Source organism: Salvelinus alpinus, chromosome 13, assembly GCF_045679555.1.
Source record: "Salvelinus alpinus chromosome 13, SLU_Salpinus.1, whole genome shotgun sequence".
Lineage (NCBI taxonomy): Eukaryota > Metazoa > Chordata > Actinopteri > Salmoniformes > Salmonidae > Salvelinus > Salvelinus alpinus.
In genome coordinates this window covers 26,146,399-26,171,842 of record NC_092098.1, presented here as the reverse complement: position 1 = coordinate 26,171,842, position 25,444 = coordinate 26,146,399, and the positions used below count along the sequence as shown (strand labels likewise).

The window sequence follows — 25,444 nt, the reverse complement described above, 5'->3', positions numbered from 1 at the left end:
CACTTCGACACTGCCAGATTGTAATCTCTGCTCAGACAGTATGGTTCTAGCTGTTTTTTACTATTCAGATCCTGTTGTGCCGGTTTTCCTTGCCTGACGCTGTTTTCCCCTCCGCTACAGTTCTGCCCGCTCTGACTCTGGTCCCTGTCTCCAGGAATCTTGTCATCCTGCTACTGTCCTGGATTCCACACTACTACTCCCTTGAATTCCCCTCCGGACCTGCTTACCCTGTCCCAACCCCTCTCGCTCCAGCCTCAGCCTCCGCACCTGGTTTCCTGCAACCCACCCGAGCTTCCCCTGGCCTGCACTCCATCTTCCCCCTGTGTTTCAATAAATACCTTGGTTACTTCATCCCAGTCTCCTCGTCTGAGTCTGCTCTTGAGTTCCACTCCGCGTAACACACATACCACAATTGATGCTGTCTGAATCAGCTATATGAGTAGTAAGCTACACATAATGCATTTCCAATGCCATGACTAGAGCATCACTGATTTTCAAGGGTTTTTGTATGTTTTTGCCAGGCTGATGTTTGCAGGGGACGTTATAGACAGCATACTGATATCCACCTACTGCAGCCTCCCTCAGAGTCAGGGTATTTCAACAACTGTGTCCACTGCCCTTTAATTCTTTAATGGGAGGGACAGGGAGCAAAGAGCATCTACATTGACATATCCCCACAGTCAATTAGTGACTTCCGCTCAGCTCCAGACCATAGGGTGCATGTTACTGCAGAGCAAACAATGGGACACTTAAAATTGGTATAACATTAAGAAACGGAGACTGTGTCGAAATAGATTAGATTGGTGTGTTCTGTAATGTCATTTAGAGGAGAGATTTTTTTGGGGGCCTGTTTCCAATCACTTAGCTGCCAGTGAAGGGTGCTTGACATGCTGGTAATCAGACAAGGGGAAGGATTGTTTTACCAAATACATTATTTTTGATGGGGCTGTCACTGCATTCTAATTTTATAAATAAAAAGGGATGATGCTTTTGGATCACAAATGGTCAAATTGATTAAGGTTAGGGTTAGAGACAGGTATATTATTGTCCCTTGTTCATCCGGGATAGAACAGCTGTAGTGAGATCTGCACATAGTGGAGCACATGACTGAAGTGAAGTGACACTGACAGTCTCACATGATCACAATCAAGTGATCAAGGGTGGAGCTCCAGGAACCTGAGCACAGAGTATGAGATGACTATATTATATTACAAGCTGGGCTATTATCTTAGGAGGGGGTTATTTATTTATGTACTATATCAAGGTGGGGCAAACAGTGTATGAAGGGTGTAGTGCCAGGTCATGACCAATAGTAGGCATACACATGAATTATTAACAGTGGATTAAATGCCAGAGTGAAGGAGAGAGAAAGAGAGAGAGTGAGGGAGAATGTCAGTGAATGTGTGTGTGTGCGTGTGTGTGAGCATGCGTGTTCATATTCCTGCATTAATTTGTGTGTGCTTGTGAGAGCATCTGTACGTACGTGCGTGTGTGTGTGCGTGCATGCGTGTGTGCGAGCGAGCGAGCGTGCGTGTGGGCAATAAGCCACAGACCCTCTATAGGACTTACTGTGCGAGCTCCGGCTCCCTGCACCGGATCCTAGTGTCAGTCCAGTCCATTCTTTATAACTGGGGGAATCCTTCAGCCCATTAATCTAGCCACAGAAGGACACAGAGCTCACATCTGCTGCTAGAGCCCTCCCAAAGAGCCAACGGTTACTCTTACATAATGTCTGTGTAAGACCAGAGAGACAGCTAGTTTTCTGTTTACATCTTTTCTTCAGCACATATTCCTTACAATCTTAGGAAGGCTTAGATGTTGAGAGAATCACTGGCTAAAATCAAAGCGGTGGATCTGAGTCTCTTTGGATCCCTTACTCTGCACTGGAATAGGAGGCATTGTCATGTGCATGGTAGTGGGGTAGTGGAAATAAGAAATGACCAGGGTCAGGGCTGAGTCACCAGTGTTTCTCTAGATTAGCTCTGGGCCAGAGGGTAATCGCTGACTCCTCAGTGTGCCTGTGACATACCCACAGTGAGTCCGAAGGCCATGCTTTTATGACACACATGGCTTCTCTATATGAGCGTCTGTGTCTCGTGTTTCCAGGGTCCCTTTCCTCTATGGCAACAGAGATTTGCATAGTCTGTTTCAGTGGCGACCCGTCATTCAGGACAGGTGGGGCAGAGCCCCAACTGTTTTGAGCCCCACCTGTTTAGCTAAAAAAATATAGAGACATTTTAATGTTTTTTTTCTTTTTTTAAATTCCCGGTTTTGCATGTTGTTTTGGATTAATACATGTCACATATCTGTTTGCAAACTGCATAAAGCTGCATACAAACATGGTCTCTTTTTGCTTTCTTGAGTAAGGCAGCTCCAAAATGCAGGTGTTTCAGCCTAGCTCAGTGCTTTCTGTGGTGGTGGTGGGACAGCCAGCGGAAAATACGGAGCGTAGGGGTTGGTAATGCTCTCTTGTTGCTCCGTGATTGGCTATGTGTTCTGTCACTCATGGGGACACAACCTCACTGCAAGATCTATGGGGAGAGCTCAAAAATTCAAGCCCCTTGGGTGCTGCCATAGAGTTACATTAGAAGTGCTCATCCAAGAAAGCTCAAGGTTATTGGCCACAGATAGAATTGTGTCAAATCACGTTATATCTACAGTATCTTTGATTGGACTGGTCATGTCAATATCATACTTTCAAAACCTTAGCTAGAAAGCTACATGTAGCAGTCATCATCATTAATCAAGTCGACAATCTACTGGCAAATCCTTTACAATCCTTGTCATATGAAGATAAATTATGAAGAGATATTATAGATAAAACGTATCGGTGCTCATCAGCCATTGGACATAAACATTACACAACAAGTTGGAAATCGTTAATTCCACAATGAGTGGTTTGGAAGGAATCAGTGGCTAACTGCAAGCGTTGCAAAGCAATCACTAGCCTACTATTCAGTGGAGTGGATGTGTTGTCCAAGTCTGCTGTCAATCCAGCATGACTTCTGTCACTTTCAAAACAACTGGAAACACGGAATTGGGAAATCTCAAACTTCAGTGAGTTCAAGACAACTGGGACCTCGGGAAAAAACGATTTTCCGACTTGGAAAATACGTTTTGAACGGTCATCCAACTCGGAATTCCAAGTCGGGAACCCAGGCCTCTTTCTAGAGCCCCGACCTGAAGATCACTAACGTCATGATTCAACCTTGTTTTTTCTGACTTCCCAGTTGTCTTGAAAGCACCATAAATCCAGAGAATGCCAGACTTTGATGATAAAGTTTGATGACAAAATTTGCCCACGAAGGATTGCCGCGCCACCTTCCTGTTCAAGTGAGCACAGCACAACAAGATGAGTCTAAAAATGTCTTGTATGCTGCTGCATCAATGATGTAATATGCCAGGGAGATATTTATACTGTAGCTAAGAAAGTAATACTAATTGTATGTTGTGTAGTAAGCTGTTAGTAGCCCATGTGCCTCACCCTAATAATTTGGTCCATTTTCCCCTCATAATGTACAGGGAGAATATTGTAAGAACGGCCCATGTTCTGAATTCTGTCGCTATACATTTCAAAAGTGCTGAAGAAATAGTTATATTGACTACATCATCCTAGCTCGCTCATTAATGTCTTAATCAAAATTACGGATTACCTCTTTTGCACTAGTTGTCCCCTTATGTCATAGTTTGTACATCTCAATTGTCAGTATAAACCACATTTGTTTAAGCAAGTCAGCCATATAAGCTATGTTTTTTTTAAAGGCAGTAAATGCGGCTGAATGAACTGTTTTGCTGTCAAACAAGGCTCAGCTGATAGCCAGGTGTAACAGTGGTAAGGTGCTGGGACTGTTGGGACTCTGCTGTTGGGACAGCTTTATGTAGGCCCTAACAGTTTGTGGGCACCATTTGTCACCGTTATAGCCCGATTAATGTATTGTTTAGTGTTGTGTTGTGTAGTGGCTTTGCTGTCATGCATCTAAAAAAAAAAGATTTACAATTTACACTGACCATATCCTATGCCTGCTACATGGTATATGTTAGATACTTTTTTTGATGGAACGTTGGTGGAGCTTTGCAGAGATGCGTCTCTACAACAGCACCATGGAAAGGTGAGCTGGGAATGGACAAGCAAAATATTTTGCTCCCCTGCCTTTGACAAAGTGTGCACTGCTTATCAAAGGGCGTCATTAGCACTCACCTAAAATGCCCATATGCCACTGGTTGAGAGAAATTGTCATTGTATTTGGGCAGAATTATGTAAGGTTTCATGTGTTGTTCTTGGAGGTGCATCTTGGTCAGTTTAGCTCAGAAAATACCGGCTTGTCAATCTGCCGCCATAGTCGGCCGCGGTATGTATGAACCTGTCCATGGGGACTACAGCTGTTTATAAACTGGGTGGTTCGAGCACTGAATGCTGATTGGCTGACAGCTGTGGTATATCAGACCATATACCACGGGTATGACAAAACATGTATTTTTACCTCTCTAATTACGTTGGTAACCAGTTTCTAATAGCAATAAGGCACCACAAGGTTTGTGGTAGATCAAATAGAATCAAATAAAATTTGATTAGTCACATGCGCCGAATACAACAGACCTTACAGTGAAATGCTTACTTACGAGCCCCTAACCAACAATGCAGTTTAAAAAATATACGAGTAAGAATAAGAAATAAAAGTAACAAGTAATTAAAGAGCAGCAGTAAAATAACAATAGCGAGACTATACACAGGGGGGTACCGGTACGGAGTCAATGTGCGGGGGCGCCGTTTAGTTGAGGTAATATGTGCATGTAGGCAGAGTTATTAAAGTGACTATGCATAGACAAGTGACTGCGTCGTGCCTAAGAACAGCCCTTAGCTGTGGTATATTGGCCATATACCACACCTCCTCGTGCCTTATTGCTTAAGTATAGCCAGCTGCATAGATTCCCTTTGGACTGTAAAATTAAATTACTCAATATCGCCATCTGCCATCTTTTGGGCTAGCATCAAGTCTAGTTGAGGAATAAAGTCAAGTTCTAAAAAGTGAGTGGTTTGAAGATAAAGCAAATACACACAATATCGACCAGAAAAACAAGTGAATTCAAGAGGCGTACAAAACTCTAATATCATGCTTTTATTGTAAGGGCTACAACCCTTTCAAAGCCTTCAACGGTGGGGAACCGGCAGTGGTGGGAAAAGTACCCAAATGTCATACTTGAGTAAAAGTAAAGATACCTTAATAGAAAAGGACAAGTAAAAGTGAAAGTTACCCAGTAAAACACTACTTGTGTAAAAGTCTAAAAGTATTTGGTTTTAAATATACCTAAGTATCAGAAGTAAATGTAATTGCAAAAATATACTTAAGTATCAAAAGTATAAATCATTTAGAATTCCTAGTATTAAGCAAACCAGACCGCACAATGTTCTCGTTTTTTCCCCCTCCAATTTACGGATAGCCAGGGGCACTCTCAAACACTCAGACATCATTTACAAATGAAGCATTTGTGTTAAGTGAATCCTCCAGATCAGAGGCAGTAGGGATGACCAGGGATGTTCTCTTGATAAGTGCATGAATTGGACAATTTTCCTGTCCTGTTGAGCATTCAAAATATAAAGTTATTTTGGGTGTCAGGGAAAATGTATGGAGTAAAAAGTACATAATTTTGTTTAGGAATGTAGTGAAGTAAAAGTAGTCAATATGAATAGTAAAGTACAGATACCCCAAAAAACGATTTAAGTAGTACTTGAAAGTATTTTTACTTAAGTACTTTACGCCACTGGGAACCGTAGCACGCAAGTAGGAACTGACGTTCATTCACGAGGACGAATGATGTGGCAAAAATCAAAGGGCGAATCGCAAAGAAATAGTACCAATGCATCCTTATCGCCCAAATTGTATGCGCCAATTGCACTACATTTTTGTAATTTTTCCTGGATTGTATAAAAATGAATAGGTTTCAATTGTGTGTATTCTACATAAAATGCTAATCGTGATTGGAAATTACACTTTTTGAAACATAAATATGTGTATTCGTCCGCCCCACTGAAGTACACTGCCATTTCCGGATTGTTTCTCTCCCGAGCAGCCTCCACCACCGCCATTGAAAGTCCAGGGTGTTCAGTGCAGCGGTAGCAGACCGTCATCACTGGGGAAGCAAGTAAACAGCAAAAGGACAATTACAATCACCAGTATATTGACAACACATTTTCATACAAGTCTAAGAGTCTACCCAATTGGACTTTAAACTAGCCTTTTCCTGGCTGTCCGGCTAGGATCTGAGAAGAAGCCGTAGTGTGTTAGCATTAGGATAATCGGGAGGAGAGCAAAGGAACCGCCATGGCTCAGATCCTGCCTATTCGCTTTCAGGAGCACCTGCAGGTAACGTTATGTTGAATGAATGGTGATATTTCTGAAAAATTATAATGTATTTCTTCATTCATTGTTCATTAGGATAGTAACATAAGCGATGCTTGTTACTCGTCGGTTATCTCAGAATGAAAATGACCTCAACATAATGTTGGCTGAGTTAGCTAATCATGACATCGTCGCCCAGCTCGGTGGGACGCTGACGATGGATGACATTAGTTAACTAGATACAGTAACTATATAGATATCGTTTCTAACTAGTGAGCAAGTTGCCTTACCCATTGGTTTGGACGGCGAAGTCGTTAGTTGGCCAATAACTTATTGTTGTAGTTGGCTAACGTTAGCTACAATATAACGTTAGGTAGTTTGCCAACTAACCAGTATGAGACCAGCTAACGTTAGCTTAGCCTAAATCTACTAGCTAGCTACTCACGTATGTGTTGTAGCTAGCTAGCTACATTAAGGAAATAAATTAATACCAATTCAGCAATAAACAATCTGTCGTTAATTATGATTCCGGGTGTTTTGGTGTTTATCCGCACGTTATAGCTAGCTAAATGATGACCATTCAACCTGGATCAAATATTAGTAACGTTAAGCTAAAGTTAGCCAGCCACCTATGGTAGCTAGTTTAGCTAACATTCTTATGTCACAGATCTGAACTATCAGGCGAGTTGAGTTTCATTTCCATTTACACCTGTACTTGTCTTAGTTTTGAATAAGCAGGTCTAGCTCAGCCGGCGGAGTGAGGTCACTAGCTAACACCAAGCCTGATAGTCATTTCCCTCAATGTCAGTACTCAAGAATAGGAAACGTTTCATTCTTTCCTTCCCTAACAATATCATGAATATCCTTTCATTCATGCAGATTAGGTTAAGTGGGCTTCCTGCCTCATGATTCTAGTGCTTTCCTGGTAGTAGTGAATGGACATTACCTTCTGAGTATACACACCTTGATAGTATGAGAGCATGTCATCAGCAGGTGTATGAGACACCTTCACACATAATTAGATACGGCTTTTTCATGTCCTTTTGCATTGGCTTTGTCATGTACCTTTGTATGAATGCATACTGACTAATGATTTTCCATCACAGATCATTTTGATTACTGTTCTGTTAATGAAATAAGTTTAAACTCTTGGGCAGTTTGGCTGTAGTTTATTTTCAGTGGACAATTTATTTATTTATAACCTTTATTTAACTAGGCAAGTCAATTAAGAACAAATTCTTATTTACAATGACGGCCTACACCGGCCAAACCCGGGCGACACTGGGCCAATTGTGTGCTGCTCTATGGGACTCAATCACGGCCGGTTGTGCCTGGATTTGAACCAAGGTTTCTGTAGTGACGCCTCAAGCACTGAGATGCAGTACCTTAGACCGCTGCACCTCTCGAGAGCCCAAAACAATTACCTCAAGCACTAAAAAGCTACACAAATTACATCTGACAGAGAAGACAATATAGTGTTAAAGAATCAAACCAATGAAAAAGCCTTCCTCTATTAGGCAATATGTGACTGGGAGTGTTTGTGGTTTTGAATGACCACACCTTAGCCTGACATAGTCACCATGACATGATGTAGCCTATTAAACTCACAGTAGGTCAAGTTGAGGAAGTGGAAAACATTTATGCTCCTTGGAGTGCATGTATTGTGTCAAGACTGCTGGCTTGAAAGTTCTCTAAGTGAGCTAGCTAATGAATAAATCAGTCTCTGGTCTTTTTGTGGAGCCTCAGCTTCAGAACGAGACATGCGATCCGCCAACATCTTGGTTTCTGAAAAATCTTTTGTTTTACATTGTGTTTATTTGTTGCTACACACAATGCAAAGTTGGTTTGTTTTAAAGCATGTCTCGCACACAAAACCGTTAGGAGAGGTGGAAAAATGTAGTGTTTATTTTTCAGTCAGAATGATAGCTTTACTACAATACTTATAGACAAAGCGCTGCGTGTGCCAGACTACGTCACTTTTGCTGTTAAATTGTGCCGTTTTGCCTCGACATCTGGAGTAGTGCTGTTTTTGCTATTACATTGATTCTAGTTTCTTTTCTCATGGATATTGTATAGTGTCTGAGGGGAATCGCAACTGTAATTTCTCAGTATTTCAATCTGTGGTGTAAAATGATAGGATATTCTCCAGAGGATTATGGCTAACCACAGATGTTAGAGAGGTGAAGGGATGAAAAAAATATTTCTCTCTCTTTCTGTCACTGTGAGCCAATGTTGTTGGAGGACTGTCTTCTGTTATTTTTCTGCAGACGGGAATGGTGATAACACAAATGAACCCTGCAGGCGTAGTCCCAAACACTAGACCTAGTATCCACTCCTGCCGTTACTGCTGCACAGTGCATTCACAGCAATAGCCCTTAGGATGATGCCAGTATCGCAATATTTTTTCCCATGGCTAAAATGAAAACACGAAGCAGGCCTAACTCTTTGGTCCTTTAAAAACCTGCTGTATGTAAAATATGATGTGTTTCAGCTTGGAAAATCTATGAATGTGACTGGATGACAACATAATGATGTTTGTTTCCAACATTGGAATCCGTTTTGTTTTTCTTTGCCACGATACTAACAATTATCAAGATATTGGTATCGTCCCGGCCCTAATAGCACTCCATATCACTAATGTACCTGTACTGAAGATAAAGTTGACTAATCAAATTTATCTAAATATAGCTTTTAGTTATTCATACATCACGTCTGAGGTTGACCATCCCCTGTAATGGCCTTTAGTCTGTGGAATTATAATGTACAGTTTATGGTGAGTTTTATGCCCTTGAAGGGTCTCTAATTGCAGGAGTGTGTGTTCCAGAAGATAGAGGAAGGTGGGACTGTTTAGATAATGTACTGGCTATTCTGTGAATTGAGATTGGGCTAAGCTGGCACTGTAGTTTGTAGCTGTAGGGTGTGTGAGGCAGGGGTGTTGTGCACCACATTCACCATCTCTTTCTCCTGCATCCTGAGTGAGACTTAATACTAGTACTCTGTCTATGAATTATAGATTTTGACTGAAATTACCAATACTATGTGTGTGTAGAATTCACATTGACCTCTGGTGCATTCTTCCGTTTTAAGGCTGTCAAGTTATTCTAGACATGAAAGCATTTTTTTTATTTGTAATTTTTTTTTTATCCCCTTTTCTCCCCAATTTTCGTGGTATCCAATCGCTAGTAATTACTATCTTGTCTCATCGCTACAACTCCCGTACGGGCTCGGGAGAGACGAAGGTCGAAAGTCATGCGTCCTCCGAAGCACAACCCAACCAAGCCGCACTGCTTCTTAACACAGCGCGCCTCCAACCCGGAAGCCAGCCGCACCAATGTGTCGGAGGAAACACCGTGCACCCGCCCCCCTCGGTTAGCGCGCACTGCGCCCGGCCCGCCACAGGAGTCGCTGGAGCGCGATGAGACAAGGATATCCCTACCGGCCAAACCCTCCCTAACCCGGACGACGCTAAGCCAATTGTGCGTCGCCCCACGGACCTCCCGGTCGCGGCCGGCTGCGACAGAGCCTGGGCGCGAACCCAGACTCTGGTGGCGCAGCATAGCACTGCGATGCAGTGCTCTAGACCACTGCGCCACCCGGGAGGAATGAAAGCATTTTCAGTGCAAAGCCAGAGAAGGATATTGTGCTCTCACCATGCATTGCATTTATTTACTAGTTTCTGTTGCCTAACAGCGCCGGCAGCGCACAAGTTTAGTGTAATAAGAAGTGGGGAGGTTATAACTGAAGTAGCCTATGTATCCTCTGATTTCTGTGTCATTGGCACGTCAGTCATTTGTATGTGACTGATATACACTGCTCAAAAAAATAAAGGGAACACTTAAACAACACAATGTCAATCACACTTCTGTGAAATCAAACTGTCCACTTAGGAAGCAACACTGATTGACAATAAATTTCACATGCTGTTGTGCAAATGGAATAGACAACAGGTGGAAATTATAGGCATTTAGCAAGACACCCCCAATAAAGGAGTGGTTCTGCAGGTGGTGACCACAGACCACTTCTCAGTTCCTATGCTTCCTGGCGGATGTTTTGGTCACTTTTGAATGCTGGCGGTGCTTTCACTCTAGTGGTAGCATGAGACGGAGTCTACAACCCACACAAGTGGCTCAGGTAGTGCAGCTCATCCAGGATGGCACATCAATGCGAGCTGTGGCAAGAAGGTTTGCTGTGTCTGTCAGCGTAGTGTCCAGAGCATGGAGGCGCTACCAGGAGACAGGCCAGTACATCAGGAGACGTGGAGGAGGCCGTAGGAGGGCAACAACCCAGCAGCAGGACCGCTGTGTTAGATTTAAAAAAAAATAACTTTAGTACAACATAGAGCATGCAATATTGTGAGACAGTGCTCACATATTCTCCGCCTTGTTGGAGCCAACATATACCACAAAAATACGAAATAACATCATAAATATTCTCTTACTTTTGATGATCTTCCATCAGAATGTTGTGAAAGGAGTCCTAGTTCCAGAATAAATCGTTGTTTGATTTTAGAATGTCCATTTCTTCTGTCGAATTAGCAACTTTGGCTAGCATTGTGGCGAGAACATGCCCATCAACTCTTGGCGCCTGGAACGAAAAATTCCAAAATTCCCAATAAACGTCGAATAAACTGGTCAAACTCGGTTGAAAATCCTACTTTATGATGTTTTTCTCATATGTATCCAATAAAATCAGAGCCGGAGCATTTCGTCGTGTATACGTAATGCATTTCAGGTTTCAGGTTAGGTTCCCTTGTGCGCAGCTGAATACTGACAAAAGAGCGGACCTGTCACTCCGAAAGCTCTCATTCGGCCTCACATCAAGCTAGACACCCCATTCAACCTTCTACTGCCTGTTGACATCTAGTGGAAGGCGTATGAAGTGCATACAGATCCATAAATATAAGCCAGTTGAATAGGCAGGCCCTGACACAGTCCCATTTTCAGAATTTTCACTTCCTGTTTGGAAGTTTGCTGCCAAATGAGTTCTGTTTTACTCACAGATATAATTCAAACAGTTTTAGAAACTTCAGAGTGTTTTCTATCCAATAGTAATAATAATATGCGTATTGTATGATCTAGAACAGAGTACGAGGCCGTTTAATTTCGGCACAATTTTTTTCACAAAGTGAAAATGGCGCCCCCTATTAAGAAGTTAACCCACTGTTCTCCGGGCGCCGAAGACGTGGATGTCGATTTAAGGCAGCCACCCACAGCTCTCTGATTCAGAGGGGTTGGGTTAAATGCGGAAGACACATTTCAGTTGAAGGTATTCAGTTGTACAACTGACTAGGTATCCCCCTTTCCTTTCTATTGTGATCATTTGTCAGCCTCCCTTTCAGGTTTATGTCCACACTCCCTCTGGAGTGTCTTCATAAATCTCTGCTGTGCTGTCAGGTATCTGGGGCGGTAGGTATAAGGCTCCATACACACAGGAGAGCTAACTAGCTCCCAGGAAACTACCAGGGCCTCACTTTGAGCCAATTGGTGCAGTATGGTCACATGATCTGAGTCAGTCACTGACTCCTTTAAGGTCAGCCTGTCGTATCTGCTTCTGTGACATCACGGTGCTCCAGTGGGCAGGCGATGGATGTTTTCTCACACACCTATCCAGCCTAGTACTGCTGTTCTAATACAATACAGCCACAGAGACCGAGCCAGCCAAACTCAGTCAGGTACATTACTTTTTATTTGATTTTTTATTTAACTAGGCAAGTCAGTTAAGAACAAATGCTTATTTACAATGACGGCCTACACCAGATAAACGCTATTTGTTCAGCAAGCAGCAGCAGTACGATCTGCTTTAAAGCACACTTAAGTTCACCCAGACTGACCCCAGAGGCTGAGGGAGCCTCATGGTGAACTGCACCACTGGGCCTATATGTTGAAGCCTCCCATCCACTTTATTTTCTCTCCCTCTGACGGTGTCCTCTGTCCTCACTCATCCGGGGCCACTTGCATAGCTTGCATTTTTATAAATCAACCATTTATACAGCTGGCTGTATAGAACTGGACTTTTCCGCTCTGAGGTACAAGGGCTCTGACTTTTTTTCCAGGCATTGTTTTTTACACACCACACACACACTTGGTTTTCCTGAGAGTTGGAGCTAGTGTCTTGAACATAATGCATGTTGGACTCCTATTCACTGAGTGAAGACATTGTGCCTGGCCCTGTGTTGACAAAGGCTTCCCTTGCTAATAGTATTCTGTAACAGAGGGTGTGAGGAGTCAAGTTTCCTTACCTGTGCCAAGTGTTTGTTTATATTGAGAGGAAAAACTGGATATGTCAATAAATATCTAAGTGCTTTTCAAATATCTCGGCAATGTTTCACTTTAATAAGGCCACTATCTTTATAATCCTTCCCACTTTATTCAAGAGATGGCTAGTTGTCTCTTGATAAAGTGTTTTTGATTACACGGCAGATGGTCCTGGGAGCATCTGTAAGAACATCTATCTGCTTGATGTGACCCTACATGTAGTCGTCTAGTATTATCCTACTAGGGCTGCTAGCACAGAACAGAACATGCATCTCATTCTCTCTATTTATGCAGCTTGAACAAGTTATAACAATGTAACCAGTTCAGCTGAAAATGAGATGCCCTACTCAAGGTCACATACTGTACATTTCTCCTCCTACATGACTGCTCACTGCTTGAAAGTCTTTATGCATTTTACCACAGCAATAACTTGTCGAATGGCATTTAAATGGAAGACATTACATTTCACCCCACCACTAAACTTAGTTTAGTGCGTAATAGGTGTTAAGAAACTTTTTATGCCTGCGTTCTTTAAAACCTCACCTTAAAAGGTTTGTGTGGGGAACTTTGAACTCTCACCTGGTAAGCAGCTGATATCTCGTGACATGCTTGTGAGGATATGGATTTGCTGAACACTTGACATTCCTCAGTGTAGGACACCTGAACGTACAATAAAGCAGCAAAGCATTTCACAAAAAGGAAAAGCCACTAAACTATCTGGAAACCAACCCTCAGTCAGCAGAACTTGCTGGACTCCACTCTGAATTCCTCTTTTTATCTCTCCTTTCCCCCCCTCTTCCCTTATATCTGTCAGACCAGAGCACCCGTCTTCCTTACCCCTGGGTTGATGCTGGTCACATGTCCTCCGGCCCGTGGTCAATCTGTGAGACAATGGGCTCCTGCTTCCTGTTGTGGAGTAATAGAGCAGTTTGGAGCTGGACCCCCTGCAAGCCTCAGCACATCCTGCCCTTCCTTGAATCCCTGCAGGACGCAGGGGCTTTTGTGCTGAGCAAGGTGCCCTTGTTCCCTTGAAGGAAGAGAGGAAAAGCAAACCTCTTGTTAAATCAGCAGATGGATGCATGGGTCTGCGGCTCGCTCAGGTTGAGAGCTTCACATGGGGTTCGGGGGAAGTGTCTGATTTGCATTTTAGCCTATTCATCTTAACTTCTCTAGGGTAGGGGGCAGCATTCGAAATTTTGGATGAAATGCATGCCCACATTAAACTGCCTGTTTCTCGGGCCCAGAAGATATGAAATGCATATAGATTTGGATATGCATGGTAGATTTGGATAGAAAACACACAAGTTTCCAAAACTGTTAAAATAGTGTCTGTGAGTATAACAGAACTGATTTGGCAGGCGAAAACCTGAGAAATCCATTCAGGAAGTCGTTTTTTTTGTGGTTTTGTAGTTTTCTATTTAATGCCATTAGAGTATCCATTGACTTAGGACTCAAATTGCAGTTTCTATGCCTTCCACTAGATGTCAACAGTCTTTAGAAAGTGTTTCAGTCTTGTATTCTGAAAAATGAGGAAGTAAGAGCAGTCTGAATGAGTGGACCCTAAAGTTTCACGGAGCTTTTTCATGCGCACAACTGCGAGTGCGTTTCTTGTTTACATTTTATATTGACAACGTTATTTTCCGGTTGAAATATTATCGATTATTTAGGCTAAAAACAACCTGAGGTTTGAATATAAACATCGTTTGACATGTTTCTATGAACTTTACGAATACAATTTAGATTTTTTTGTCTTCCTGTTTTGACTGCGTTTGAGCCTGAGGATTACTGAAGAAAACGCGCGAACAAAACTGAGGTTTTTGGGTATAAAGAGACTTTATCGAACAAAAGGGGAAAAAATTTAGTAAATGAATGTCTGCTGAGTGCAACCATATGAAGATCATCAAAGGTAAGGGATTAATTTTCTCTATTTCTAAATTGTGTAACTGTTCTATCTGGCTGGCTACTGTTTGTAATGATTTGTCTATGTTCTCATAATCGTAAGGTATGCTTTCGCCGTAAAGCATTTTAAAAATCTGACACCGTGGTTGGATTCACAAGAAGTTAATCTTTAAACCTATGTAAAATATGTTTTGTTTTCTGAATTTTTCTGAGTATTTCTGTATTTGAATTTGGTGCCCAGCAGTTTCACTGGCTGTTGAAGAGGTGAGACGCTACCGTCTCACGTGCCCAAGAGGGGTTAACATAAGCTTTGATTATAGCCAGGGAGAGAGAGTACAGTTGCATCTTTCCTTGGAATCTCATTCGTTCCACACAGTGCACCACTACTGAACCACTATCTGCCAGTGAGGCTGTAGTGTATCCATTTGATCCAGCCACTCCAGTGCGTCTGGGACCAGGAGCTGCTAATCTATTATAGAGCTGCATGTAAATTTCCTGTCTGCTTCCCAGTGTTACGTAACAGAAGTATGCAGAGCATGCTCCACTGTAGTGCCATTTTAAGATTTAGTTAGGGGTTTTCATGTGATTTGTGACAATGATAAGAGAGACATGGTTTGTAAAGCTAGTGGTGATGGTAATGGATGATGAGTGGTCTGACGGATGAGGAGTGACTCGCTGCGGCCTTGTGTCTGTCTGTTTCTTCCCGCAGCACAGAGTCAATCGCCTGGCTGGTGTCATTACTCCTTTTAGGAGGTGAGACAATCATGCTCCCTCCATCCTTCACTCTGTAAACCTCTTTCATCCCTCTTTTTGTATCACCAATCTCTCACTCTTTCTCACTCTGTTCCCTCTCGCCTCTCTCTCTCATCGCGCTGCCGTGGCAAAGTGAACTCAAACGAGGACACCCGCCAGATAAATAAGCGCGACGCTTTGCGGCAGCCTTGGCGCAAACAATCTCACCCTTTCTCACTCCTTTCTTACATCTCTCTTCTGTCAAGTCTTGCTCATGCTCCCCTGCTGTCGGCTTACATGTCATAGTTAATGCAGTGTTTCAATAGCATCTGGAATAAAAGGCCTTGAGCCGGCATGTGCGCAAACCCACCAGTCTAGCTATTGCCAAGGGGTAGTTAACCCAACACCAGGTCTGTGAGAGCACAGGACACAACCTCATGACTAAATTAGTGAGTTTCCAGCCTCCTCCAGGTTGGTGTGTATGGTGTTAATTTGACTTGGTTTCACACACATTCCTTCTCAGTGATGTCATGCATGCCTATGTGGGGCGGCTATGTTAGTGCCTGCTTAGCGTGTGCTCATAATCTTAGCCATGGAAATTTGGTGTGGACAGACAAATCATTTTGCTCTAGTTCAACATCTGTCTGACTCTGAGCTGAATTATTTGGGTCCGGTCAGTGTAACACATTCATTGTGCAGAGGAGATGGAGAGCGCACTGGGGGCATGCCTGCTGGACTTCACGTTCCTGTTTTATGGCTGTTTTCATGTTGAATGAAAAGCTTTTTCTCCAGACGCCAGCATAGAGGGATCTCATGGAGGATGAAGAGCATGTAAATCTGTCTAGACCATTGTGGAATGACTGTTATAGGACAAGAGGGAGTTCTGTCCAGTGTCCACTCCGAGTAACATCGGTCAGATATACGACTTCCTCAAATGCTTTGACATAGGCATCATGTCTAGAGGTTCAAATGCATATCCAGTATACATACATTCCCCTTGATTTGTCAGCCATGAGTTTATTTTTTGTGGAGTGATATGCACTGTTCATTTTGAAGAACATTGGTGAACTTCTCCAGGGCATGTCTGACAAGGCATCAGTGTGTCTTCAATTTTACAAATATCACCACAAATGTCACCATAAATGACCAAGCCTCCAACCAGGTTTGTTTCAAACACAAATCATCATAGTCCTGTCATCAGTCAGGTTTTATAACTGGAATCTCTTGAATAATGGCCTTGCATATCTTGAAAAGTAGTTGTCGTGTGTATTCTGTTCTGGGCTTGGATAAGGCCAAGCTTATCTTTAGGGAGATGGTTACCTTTGTTGTGTGTTTCTGTGTGAATCACCCACAGTGGCCAGGCAGCTCTAAATGTAACGGAGTGTCTTTCCTGAGTGATGAATCGTGTTTGGCTGTAGGGCTGCTTCTGCAGCAGAGCTCCATTGTCTACTGTTCAATTCAGTTGGGGATCGTTACTTCTTACGCACTGCCTACAGAGTTCCCTTCCACCGACCAATAGCAGCAAGGTCAGGGCATCCCTCTAGCCAATGAGTGATGGTTACGCTGCGGTGACATCATCAGTGCTATACTAAATGGCACCCTAAACTGGAGTGTACAGGAACTGATGTGCAACTATCTGTGTAATAGAATTGCGACCATACAATTAGATGGGTAGCTAGCTCTCTTTCTATTTTTTTGTCTCTTCTGTAATAATGATACAGGAGAGTTCCTGCTTATTAACTCCAATAGCCCTTTTAATGGGCTCTTAAAATACTTTTACAGAACTTTCAACTTAGAACTGTCAGCTGTTTCCTTAATTTGATCAAGATAATTTGTCCAAGAAGTGCAATGAATAATTTTGTTCAGAATGCATTGTCTGAGAGTAAGCCATCTGTCTGTAGGCTATTATATTTCTGTGTGTGCAGTGGTTCTTCCTTTTAAAAATGTAGAGCTGGTTTGTGACAGATTGTGGTAAATTGCATCATTCTGTCATTGCTCCACACTATCACAAGAGGGAGTTAGAACGCTGATCTATCGCTAGTCTAAACGGTGCACAAATTGACTATCTTTTTTAAATTTAAATTATTTTAATTTTACCCCCTTTTCTCCCCAATTTCGTGGTATCCAATTGTTAGTAATTACTATCTTGTCTCATCGCTACAACTCCCGTACGGACTTGGGAGAGACGAAGGTCGAAAGCCATGCGTCCTCCGAAACACAACCCAACCAAGCCGCACTGCTTCTTAACACAGCGCCCCTCCAACCCGGAAGCCAGCCGCACCAATGTGTCGGAGGAAACACCGTGCACCTGGCTCCCTTGGTTAGCGCGCACTGCGCCCGGCCCGCCACAGGGGTCGCTGGTGCGCGATGAGACAAGGATATCCCTACCGGCCAAACCCTCCCTAACCCGGACGACGCTAGGCCAATTGTGTGTCGCCCCACGGACCTCCCGGTCGCGGCTGGCTGCGACAGAGCCTAGGCGCGAACCCAGAGTCTCTGGTGGCGCAGCTAGCGCTGCGATGCAGTGCCCTAGACCACTGCGCCACCCGGGAGGCAAATAGACTATCTTTTCATAAATTTAATGGAGGTGTGAATGTTTTCAGTCCGAGAGTCTCTTCTCTGGCACTAGAGTCCTGCAACAACAACAACAAATTCTGGCGGTGTTCCTGGAATTGAGGGAGAACTTAGGTAAATGCAATGCCGAATTACACTTGACATATGGACTGACGATTTTGGAAAAATAGGCACGGTGGGCTTTTGGTTTCTCTCCCTCTAAAAACAAAAATAAATAATTGTAAATAACAAACGGTCTTTGTTTACCACAGTGTGAAAGAGTGATAGCCCCTCTATAGAAAGTGAGTTTCTGAAACACCGAGCCCTTCTTTGCTGATGTGAAGAACAAACTGAATGAAAGAGTCCAGCGAGGATTTGTCAGCATAAAGCTGAGTGACTCACTCATTTGTGGCTTTGGATGAAAATAAATAAGTACCAACATTCTTTGATAGTCTTTTATAAATGTTTTGACCAAGTTAATCTGCTTATGTTGTGTGTTCAATTATTTGTGACATTGTGGTTACAATGAAGAATGTAAATTAAATAAATCAAATAAATCCTGTTCATAATGAATAATCAGATGTGTTGCAAGCTTGTCATTTTTCCTTATTTGATATTTTTAGGCCATACAAAACATACCAACGACAACTACTTCACACCTGCCCAGACCCACCTGCTCACACCCCCATCTCTGACTCTCCGCTTCAAACTGCACCATTTTGTTTCTCTCCGTTGCCCACACGCACTTTCAACATTTGGATAATAAAGCATTTAAAGGCTGACATTGGTTGATTTTTAATACTTCTGACAGCCAAATGTCTAACTCCTCCTGTAACTTTTGGACTTTTTAACATTCCCATTAGGCATTGATTATTATAACATAATGAAAATGTACCAGGTAATTTAAATTACTGCAGGCCTAAGACCTATGGGTTTAACTTTCTGAATGAATGATTATATTGAAGATGGACTGAAACATTCACACCTCCATTAATTTACAAAAGGATAGTCTAATAGCTTGGCTAGGTTTGACAAATTCCCCAATTTGTGCCAGTTTAGACTACGGATAAATGCTGCGGTCAGTCAGAGTTGAGTCCTTTTGTAAAGTGTAGCCTAATGGACAAAAAAGGGCAAACTTACAATGTATTCGATGCTTAAATACTCTAAAGTTTTACATTTCCTCATTCAACTGCAAAATGGATAAAGCATATACTGTACAGTATTTGTTCATCAACATCTTTAATGCTTTTGTTAATAAAATCAGCTACTGTACAGCTCAGTTCAATTTTAGTTGCGCTTCCAGCTCCACGACCACGGGTAAAACCTTGCTGAGATGGCCTCCCGAGTGGCGCAGCGGTCTAAGACGCTTGAGGCGTCATTACAGACCCGGGTTTGTCGTAGCCGGCTGTCGTAGCCGGCTGAGACCGGGAGAGGCGACACACAAATGGCCGCCCGGCGTTGTCCGGCCCATGTGTCTTACCAGTCAACCTCTGAGTGTTCATCATTAATCCTGTTTCACAGAACTTTCTGTCCGTGACCGATGCAACCTGAAAAGCGTTAAAGACCGAGTTAATGAGTACTTGAGGTCACAGAAAGTCTGGTCATGTCCTGCTCTCCCTTGTGTGAGAAATTAGGCACTTTACTATGTAGGCTACAGAAAACATTGTCCTGTTGGTTTTTGTCAGACTGCACAGTAGCATAATAAACATATACGTTTTAAAAGTAAAAAAATCTAATTCAATAATATATTTGCACCACTGCAGATACTGTGTATTTATTTTTTATAATACTGTTGTCGGTTTACAGTAGTGATGGACAGTTGGAGGCACTTTGTGGAGGCACTTTGAAAATAACATGTTTTCAAACACTTGTTTTTCACAGGTGTAGCAGGTTGTGAACTCTGCAAACAATGTTTCCACTTTGAGAATGGCAAATCACTGTAATGAATACATTCATTCAATACATTGGAATACAAAAGAATCCATCCACCCATGATGGACTAGCAGGACAATACTCTTGCCAAGAAGGACATCGGGTAGGAGGACCATTGTATTTAAAGACACTGCACAGTAGCCTAATAAACATGATTTAATTTTTTTTTCTTCTTCTTCGAAATCAATCATTTCAAATCTAACTTTATTCGTCACATGCGCTAGATACAAGTGTAGATCTTACTGTGAAATGCTTACTTACAAGCCCTTAACCGACAGTGCAGTTCCAGAAAGAGTTAAGAAAATATTTACCAAATAAACTAAAGTAAAAAAATAATGAAAAGTAACACAATAAAATGACAATAACGAGGCTATATACAGGGGGGTACCAAGTCAATGAGTAAAATGCATAATTTTTTCTTGGAATAGAAACACCATAAATAAATCCCATAGTCTTTTAACAAAAAAAGGTTTTAAAGTCTCCTAGTAAAGCCAATATTAAGCTGTCAAATGCATTCCTGAATGAAATCGCTTTAGCTGACATGTTGCAGTTTATTCATTGTTTAAGGCTCCCTTTTGTTATTTCGTTTTATAACAAATGATTGATTGTATTTAAAGACATGGATGACTTGTATGCTTTGCCAATAGGAAAGTTAAACAGCTACAGAAGCAGGACTCTTAGGCCTACAGCTCCATGTCATTTCAATAACTTAGCTTCTCAAAGATGCCCCCTGGTGGTCAAACTAGCATTAATGGCAACAATGGCTGACCGTTAAATAACTTCAGAATTCTGCGGCACCCCGCAAGCCGTTCTGCAGTATGACACAACTTTTAAAGGAAGAACCACTCTGTCCTTGAAAGGCACCCAGACTGCTACACATGAGTGAAAGAATGCGGTGCCGGGCGGTTGGGGTTGTGGAGGGTGTGTCTCACCATTGATAAAGATGTAGGCCCTTCCTGGAAATGTAGTTTGTGTTAGCTGATTAGCAGTGGGCCAAGTCGTCTGTGGGGTATTAACAGAGGAGACACTGAAGTTGACCCATATGCTTTCTATTCACTACACCCTCAGGCCTGATTCAGTTAAAACCGGTAACTGGGTTACCTGGATATGTCAACAACTAATTAACATTTGACTTGTGTGCAGCAAGAGGGCACGTTTGAATTGTTTCAAATTGACTGGCCTAGGCTACATTGTTTGAGTAGGCTACATTAATTCAATCAACAAGTTTTATTTTATTTTTTGTTTTTTTATCAAATCTTATGCATTTTGGCCAGTAACCTGTAAAGCAGCTACTGGTTTTGATTTGAATAGATTAGGTCTCTATGTTTGTGCTTCTTCATGTCCACTTTATAGAATCAAGGGCATTATCTAGGGGAATTCCAGTATTAAGAGCCTGGAATGACATGTCCTCCAAGATTTGCTTTGTGAGGAGGAATAAAATACTTGGCTTACATTCCCTAATTGTATGTTTTGCCTTTGTGTAATACAGATTTATTTAAAGAAACTAAGGAATATGCCATCTGATATTGGTTGAAATGTCTGAGTAGATGTGGTGAGGCATGAGGGGTTGTGCCAAACAGCTGCGTACAGAATAGTTCTGTAGTAGTGATGTGTTTAAGCTTGGGGCAGCAATTAAAACTCTTCACCCCCTACCCTGTCCCCTGCCCCTCTGTCAGACTCTATTCCTGTCACTTGCCACCTCATCTCCTGCAGCTGGTATGGTATCTCAGCCCTGTGTGTCTGTCTTGAGGGCGGTCCCTGTTTTTTATCTTCAGTTTAAATTCAACTCCCCTCAGTGTCAGGTATGTGATCTGAAAGCAAACTCAGTTTTGGCTGCATTTCAAGTCTGAGCAGCTAGATGGAGGATTCTCCCTCAGCCCCTAGTAGCTGTGGAGGGAGAAGGAGCTCCCTGGCCCGCATCATTAATGAGCCTCAGCCTAAACAAATACCTGCAGGTTGTAGTCTATTACTCTAATAATCACAGACACGTTCAGCCTGGCAGCCCTAGTCCAGTAAACACATTCACAGCCTCACATTACACAACTCGAATATGGTGAGAAAGTAAAACGAGGTGAGGAAAAACCTGTCCGACTTATCCTCAGAAACGCAGTGCCACCAAATGTTACCATGACCCTTCTCAGTGATAAATGGGTCCATGGGCACAGTATGCAGCACTTCCCTGCAGGCTGTTGCTGTGTCAGGGTGTGAGAGTCAGTATGAGTTTGAGGCTGGTCTATAGGTACTGTGCCAGCCAGGCCTGGCAGACAGACTGGGTGACAGTAGAGTGGTGCTGTTAATCTAGCGTCCCGCAGGTCTTTATTTGAACACCGGTTAACCCCTTGTGTTCCTCCTCCTCATGCAGTTTGACTATACAGTCTCTGTGTGTGTTGTCAATGTGAGTTCAACAACCGGTCAGAACAGGATAGGGAGACTACTGAATTCCGGTGCTCTTAGGGTGGTATAGTCTGTTCCCCTGCAGGAAATTTCTGGAACATATATTTAAAGAGTCCCAGAAATGGGGTGTGTTAGCATCACCACAATGCCTTGTCATTGTTAGTACATTTGAAAGGTCATGGTTAATTTGCTAAACTTAGTGGAATTAGATTGACGCGTGTGTATTTTATTTGTTACACACGCACAGTGTGCAGAGCCTAGTTTGAGGAGCGGAATAGACTGCGAGAGCACCTCGAAGCTGGTACTGGAGTGAAACGAGAGCACCTCGAAGCTGGTACTGGAGTGAAACGAGAGCACCTCGAAGCTGGTACTGGAGTGAAACGAGAGCACCTCGAAGCTGGTACTGGAGTGAAACGAGAGCGCCTCGAAGCTGGTACTGGAGTGAAACGAGAGCACCTCGAATCTGGTACTGGAGTGAAACGAGACAATTCTAAATGCAATTGTGTGTTAAAATGTTTTGATGGCCACGATTCAAAAGAGCTACAACACTGAACAAAAATAAACACAACCTGGTAAGTGTTGGTCCCATGTTTCATGAGCTAAAATAAAAGAGCTAAAATAAAAGATCCCACAAATTTTCCAAACACACAAAAAGCTTCTTTCTCTCAAGTGTACAACTTTGTTTACATCCCTGTTAGTGAGCATTTCTCCTTTACCAAGATAATCCAACCACCTGACAGGCGTGGCATATGAAGAAGTTGATTAAACAGCATGATCATTACACAGACTCTGCAATGTTTTACGTTGGCCAAAGATAACCTCCCAGCCCCCCTCCCTACTCCGGGTCCTGCCCCCCCAGTCCAAGAGACCATGCAGCTCTGCTCTGGTCCATCTCTCTGGAGTGCTGCTCAGTGTCAGGCTCAATGACATCACCAGTCAGTCAGTCACACAGCAGCACACTCCTGAGCTGATGTTAAACCCCTGACATAACACTAGTTTAGCCATGGCCTTTCATTCATCCCATCTAATGGTGCAGATAGGCCTGCTGTACAACCTGCAGTTTTGTCAACCTTATTACCTTCTTGGTTAACTAAGTTACAAAATGTAGAAGTTATGACCATGTGTTGTATTTTTTAATTGAATTTGCCCTTTTCCCATGTTCTCTTCCCACCTGTCATTCTGTCTGGCACCAGTTGATGGTGAAGTCCAATAACAATGTTGATCTTCCTATAATAGCAGTTTGAGAGAGAGGCCTACTAAGGGTTGACCTTATTGCTATTTATTGGCTTGTTTTAGAGCCCCTCAAAGTGTTTCTGTTTCAGCTGGTTACTTCCCAGGTTATTGAATGCTAAATAGCACCTAACTTTTCTCCTCTCTCCCACCTCCCTTCTCTCAGCTCCAGAACTTGGGCATTAACCCAGCCAACATTGGGTTCAGCACCCTGACGATGGAGTCTGATAAGTTCATCTGTATCCGGGAGAAGGTGGGCGAGCAGGCACAGGTGGTGATCATCGACATGGCCGACCCCAACACGCCCATCCGCAGACCAATCTCTGCAGACAGCGCCATCATGAACCCCGCCTCCAAAGTCATTGCACTTAAAGGTACGCCAATTGGAACTGACAGTCTGAATTTCGTTTAGCCTTTATTAAACCAGGATAAAATCCCTTTGAGGTTAACCTCTGCAGGGAGTTATTTGTACGTACAAGAGTTATCATACGTAGGCTTACATTCCATCCGCTTAAGGTTGTGTTGATGTTTTTATGGATGTAGTACAGCAGCATTTAACCCTTAATGGGCCTGCATATCTTCATGATTCAGTTTTTACACGTTTGTGTAATGTAGCCAGCCGATTTATGTCAACATCCAACATCCATTCAGTGAAGTAAACATCTGTTTAAGTCCACATACAGCTATTTATATTTTGTTTTGTAAAGTCATTTTGATTGGCCCAGCCGGCCTCTTGCCAGACATTCGGTTTACTGACCTGTGAGCCAACAGAAGTGTTTTTTTTACGGTCTTGTTCAGCAGTCATAATTGCTTTGTCTGTTTTTGTTTCTCTGTTTTGTTTGTTCTTTTTTTGTTTCTTTACTGCTTTCTTATGTGTATGCAGACGGTGAGTTAAAATTTCAGTACACCTGAGTTGTGGAAGTTTTAAATCCTGTTTTTAAATCAGTATATCAAGTCTACACTATCTAGGGTCAATACAAAACACCCACACCAGTCTCTTCTTTCATATTAGACGCATGCAAACCAAGCTGTTAGCACCATGTTATCATCCAGCTTGAGACTGATTCCCATTGTGCCAGTCCCATTGTACTCTATTTTCCAAACCCTGTCTGCATATAGTTGAACATCAATTTGTCAAAATACACTGATTTTAATATGGAATCAGGACAAATCCATTTATTTTATTTTATATATATGCTATATTTCGTACATGTATGTTTAAGCTATTGTCTAACTACTAGGCCATCTAAACAGGATTTAGCTTTCACAACCATCTAGCTTGAATGTTGGCATTTCATCAATATCTTTTCCTAGATGTACCAGTGATTTTGTTTTTGGGGGTGGAAATATTGTGGGTCAAATTATGATTTTAGCTACATTTCTGTTTACACAAATTTATGCTGTGTGCCATTCGGATTCCCTGCCCCAGTTCCTCTGTGTTCAAGAGTAATGTTGCCCAACCCCATGGGTGCCTACAGGTTTCACTATCGTTGTCATAAGAGCTGTGTAGTTTATCATTGCTCTAAGCTTAGGTTATTTAATCCTGAAACGAGACGACATAAGTTTGAGGTAAAGCAGTTAATAGACGTGATCTAGGTTACTCGGGATGTTATGTTTCATCTTTTATTAAAACGTTTAGAGTTCCTTCATAGCTAGCCAACTATCATGGTAGATCCAGAGTTGTAGGCAGTGAACGTGCCCTGGCTGATGTTGAATCAGTGTTCATACTCTGATGGTTGCTCTGCTGATATAGTATTGATTAGATGATACACAGTGCATTCTGAAAGTATTCAGACCCTTTGACTTATTCAACATTTTGTTATATTACTGCCTTATTCTAAAATTGACTCAATCGTCCCCCCCCCCCCCCCCCTCATCTAAAAAATATCACATTTACAAAGTACTCAGTACTTTGTTGAAGCACCTTTGGCAGTGATTACAGCCTCCAGTCTTCTTGGGTATGGCGCTACAAGCTTGGCATGCATGTATTTGGGGAGTTTCTCCCATTCTTCTCTGCAGATCCTTTTAAGCTCTGTCAGGTTGGATGGTGAGTGTCGCTGCACAGCTATTTCCAGAAATGTTGGGTTCCAGTCCGGGCTCTGGCTGGGCCAC

At 42.5% G+C, this 25,444-nt stretch overlaps 1 protein-coding gene across 8 annotated transcripts in view; it reads left to right on the top strand.

Moving 5' to 3' along the window:
- The first annotated feature begins 6,052 nt into the window (after positions 1-6,052).
- Positions 6,053-25,444, top strand: part of LOC139537453 (clathrin heavy chain 1) — a 51,725-nt gene continuing 32,333 nt past the window's right edge. For 4 of the 8 annotated variants that reach the window (XM_071338751.1, XM_071338753.1, XM_071338757.1 and 1 more), the window contains exons 1-2: positions 6,054-6,362; positions 23,499-23,706. In XM_071338751.1, coding sequence (XP_071194852.1) covers positions 6,321-6,362; positions 23,499-23,706 — 250 coding nt within the window. In that variant the 5' untranslated portion in view covers positions 6,054-6,320. Of the gene's footprint in view, positions 6,363-23,498; positions 23,707-25,444 lie in introns of all 8 variants that reach the window. The other 4 variants (XM_071338750.1, XM_071338755.1, XM_071338756.1 and 1 more) reach the window with 2 other exon arrangements.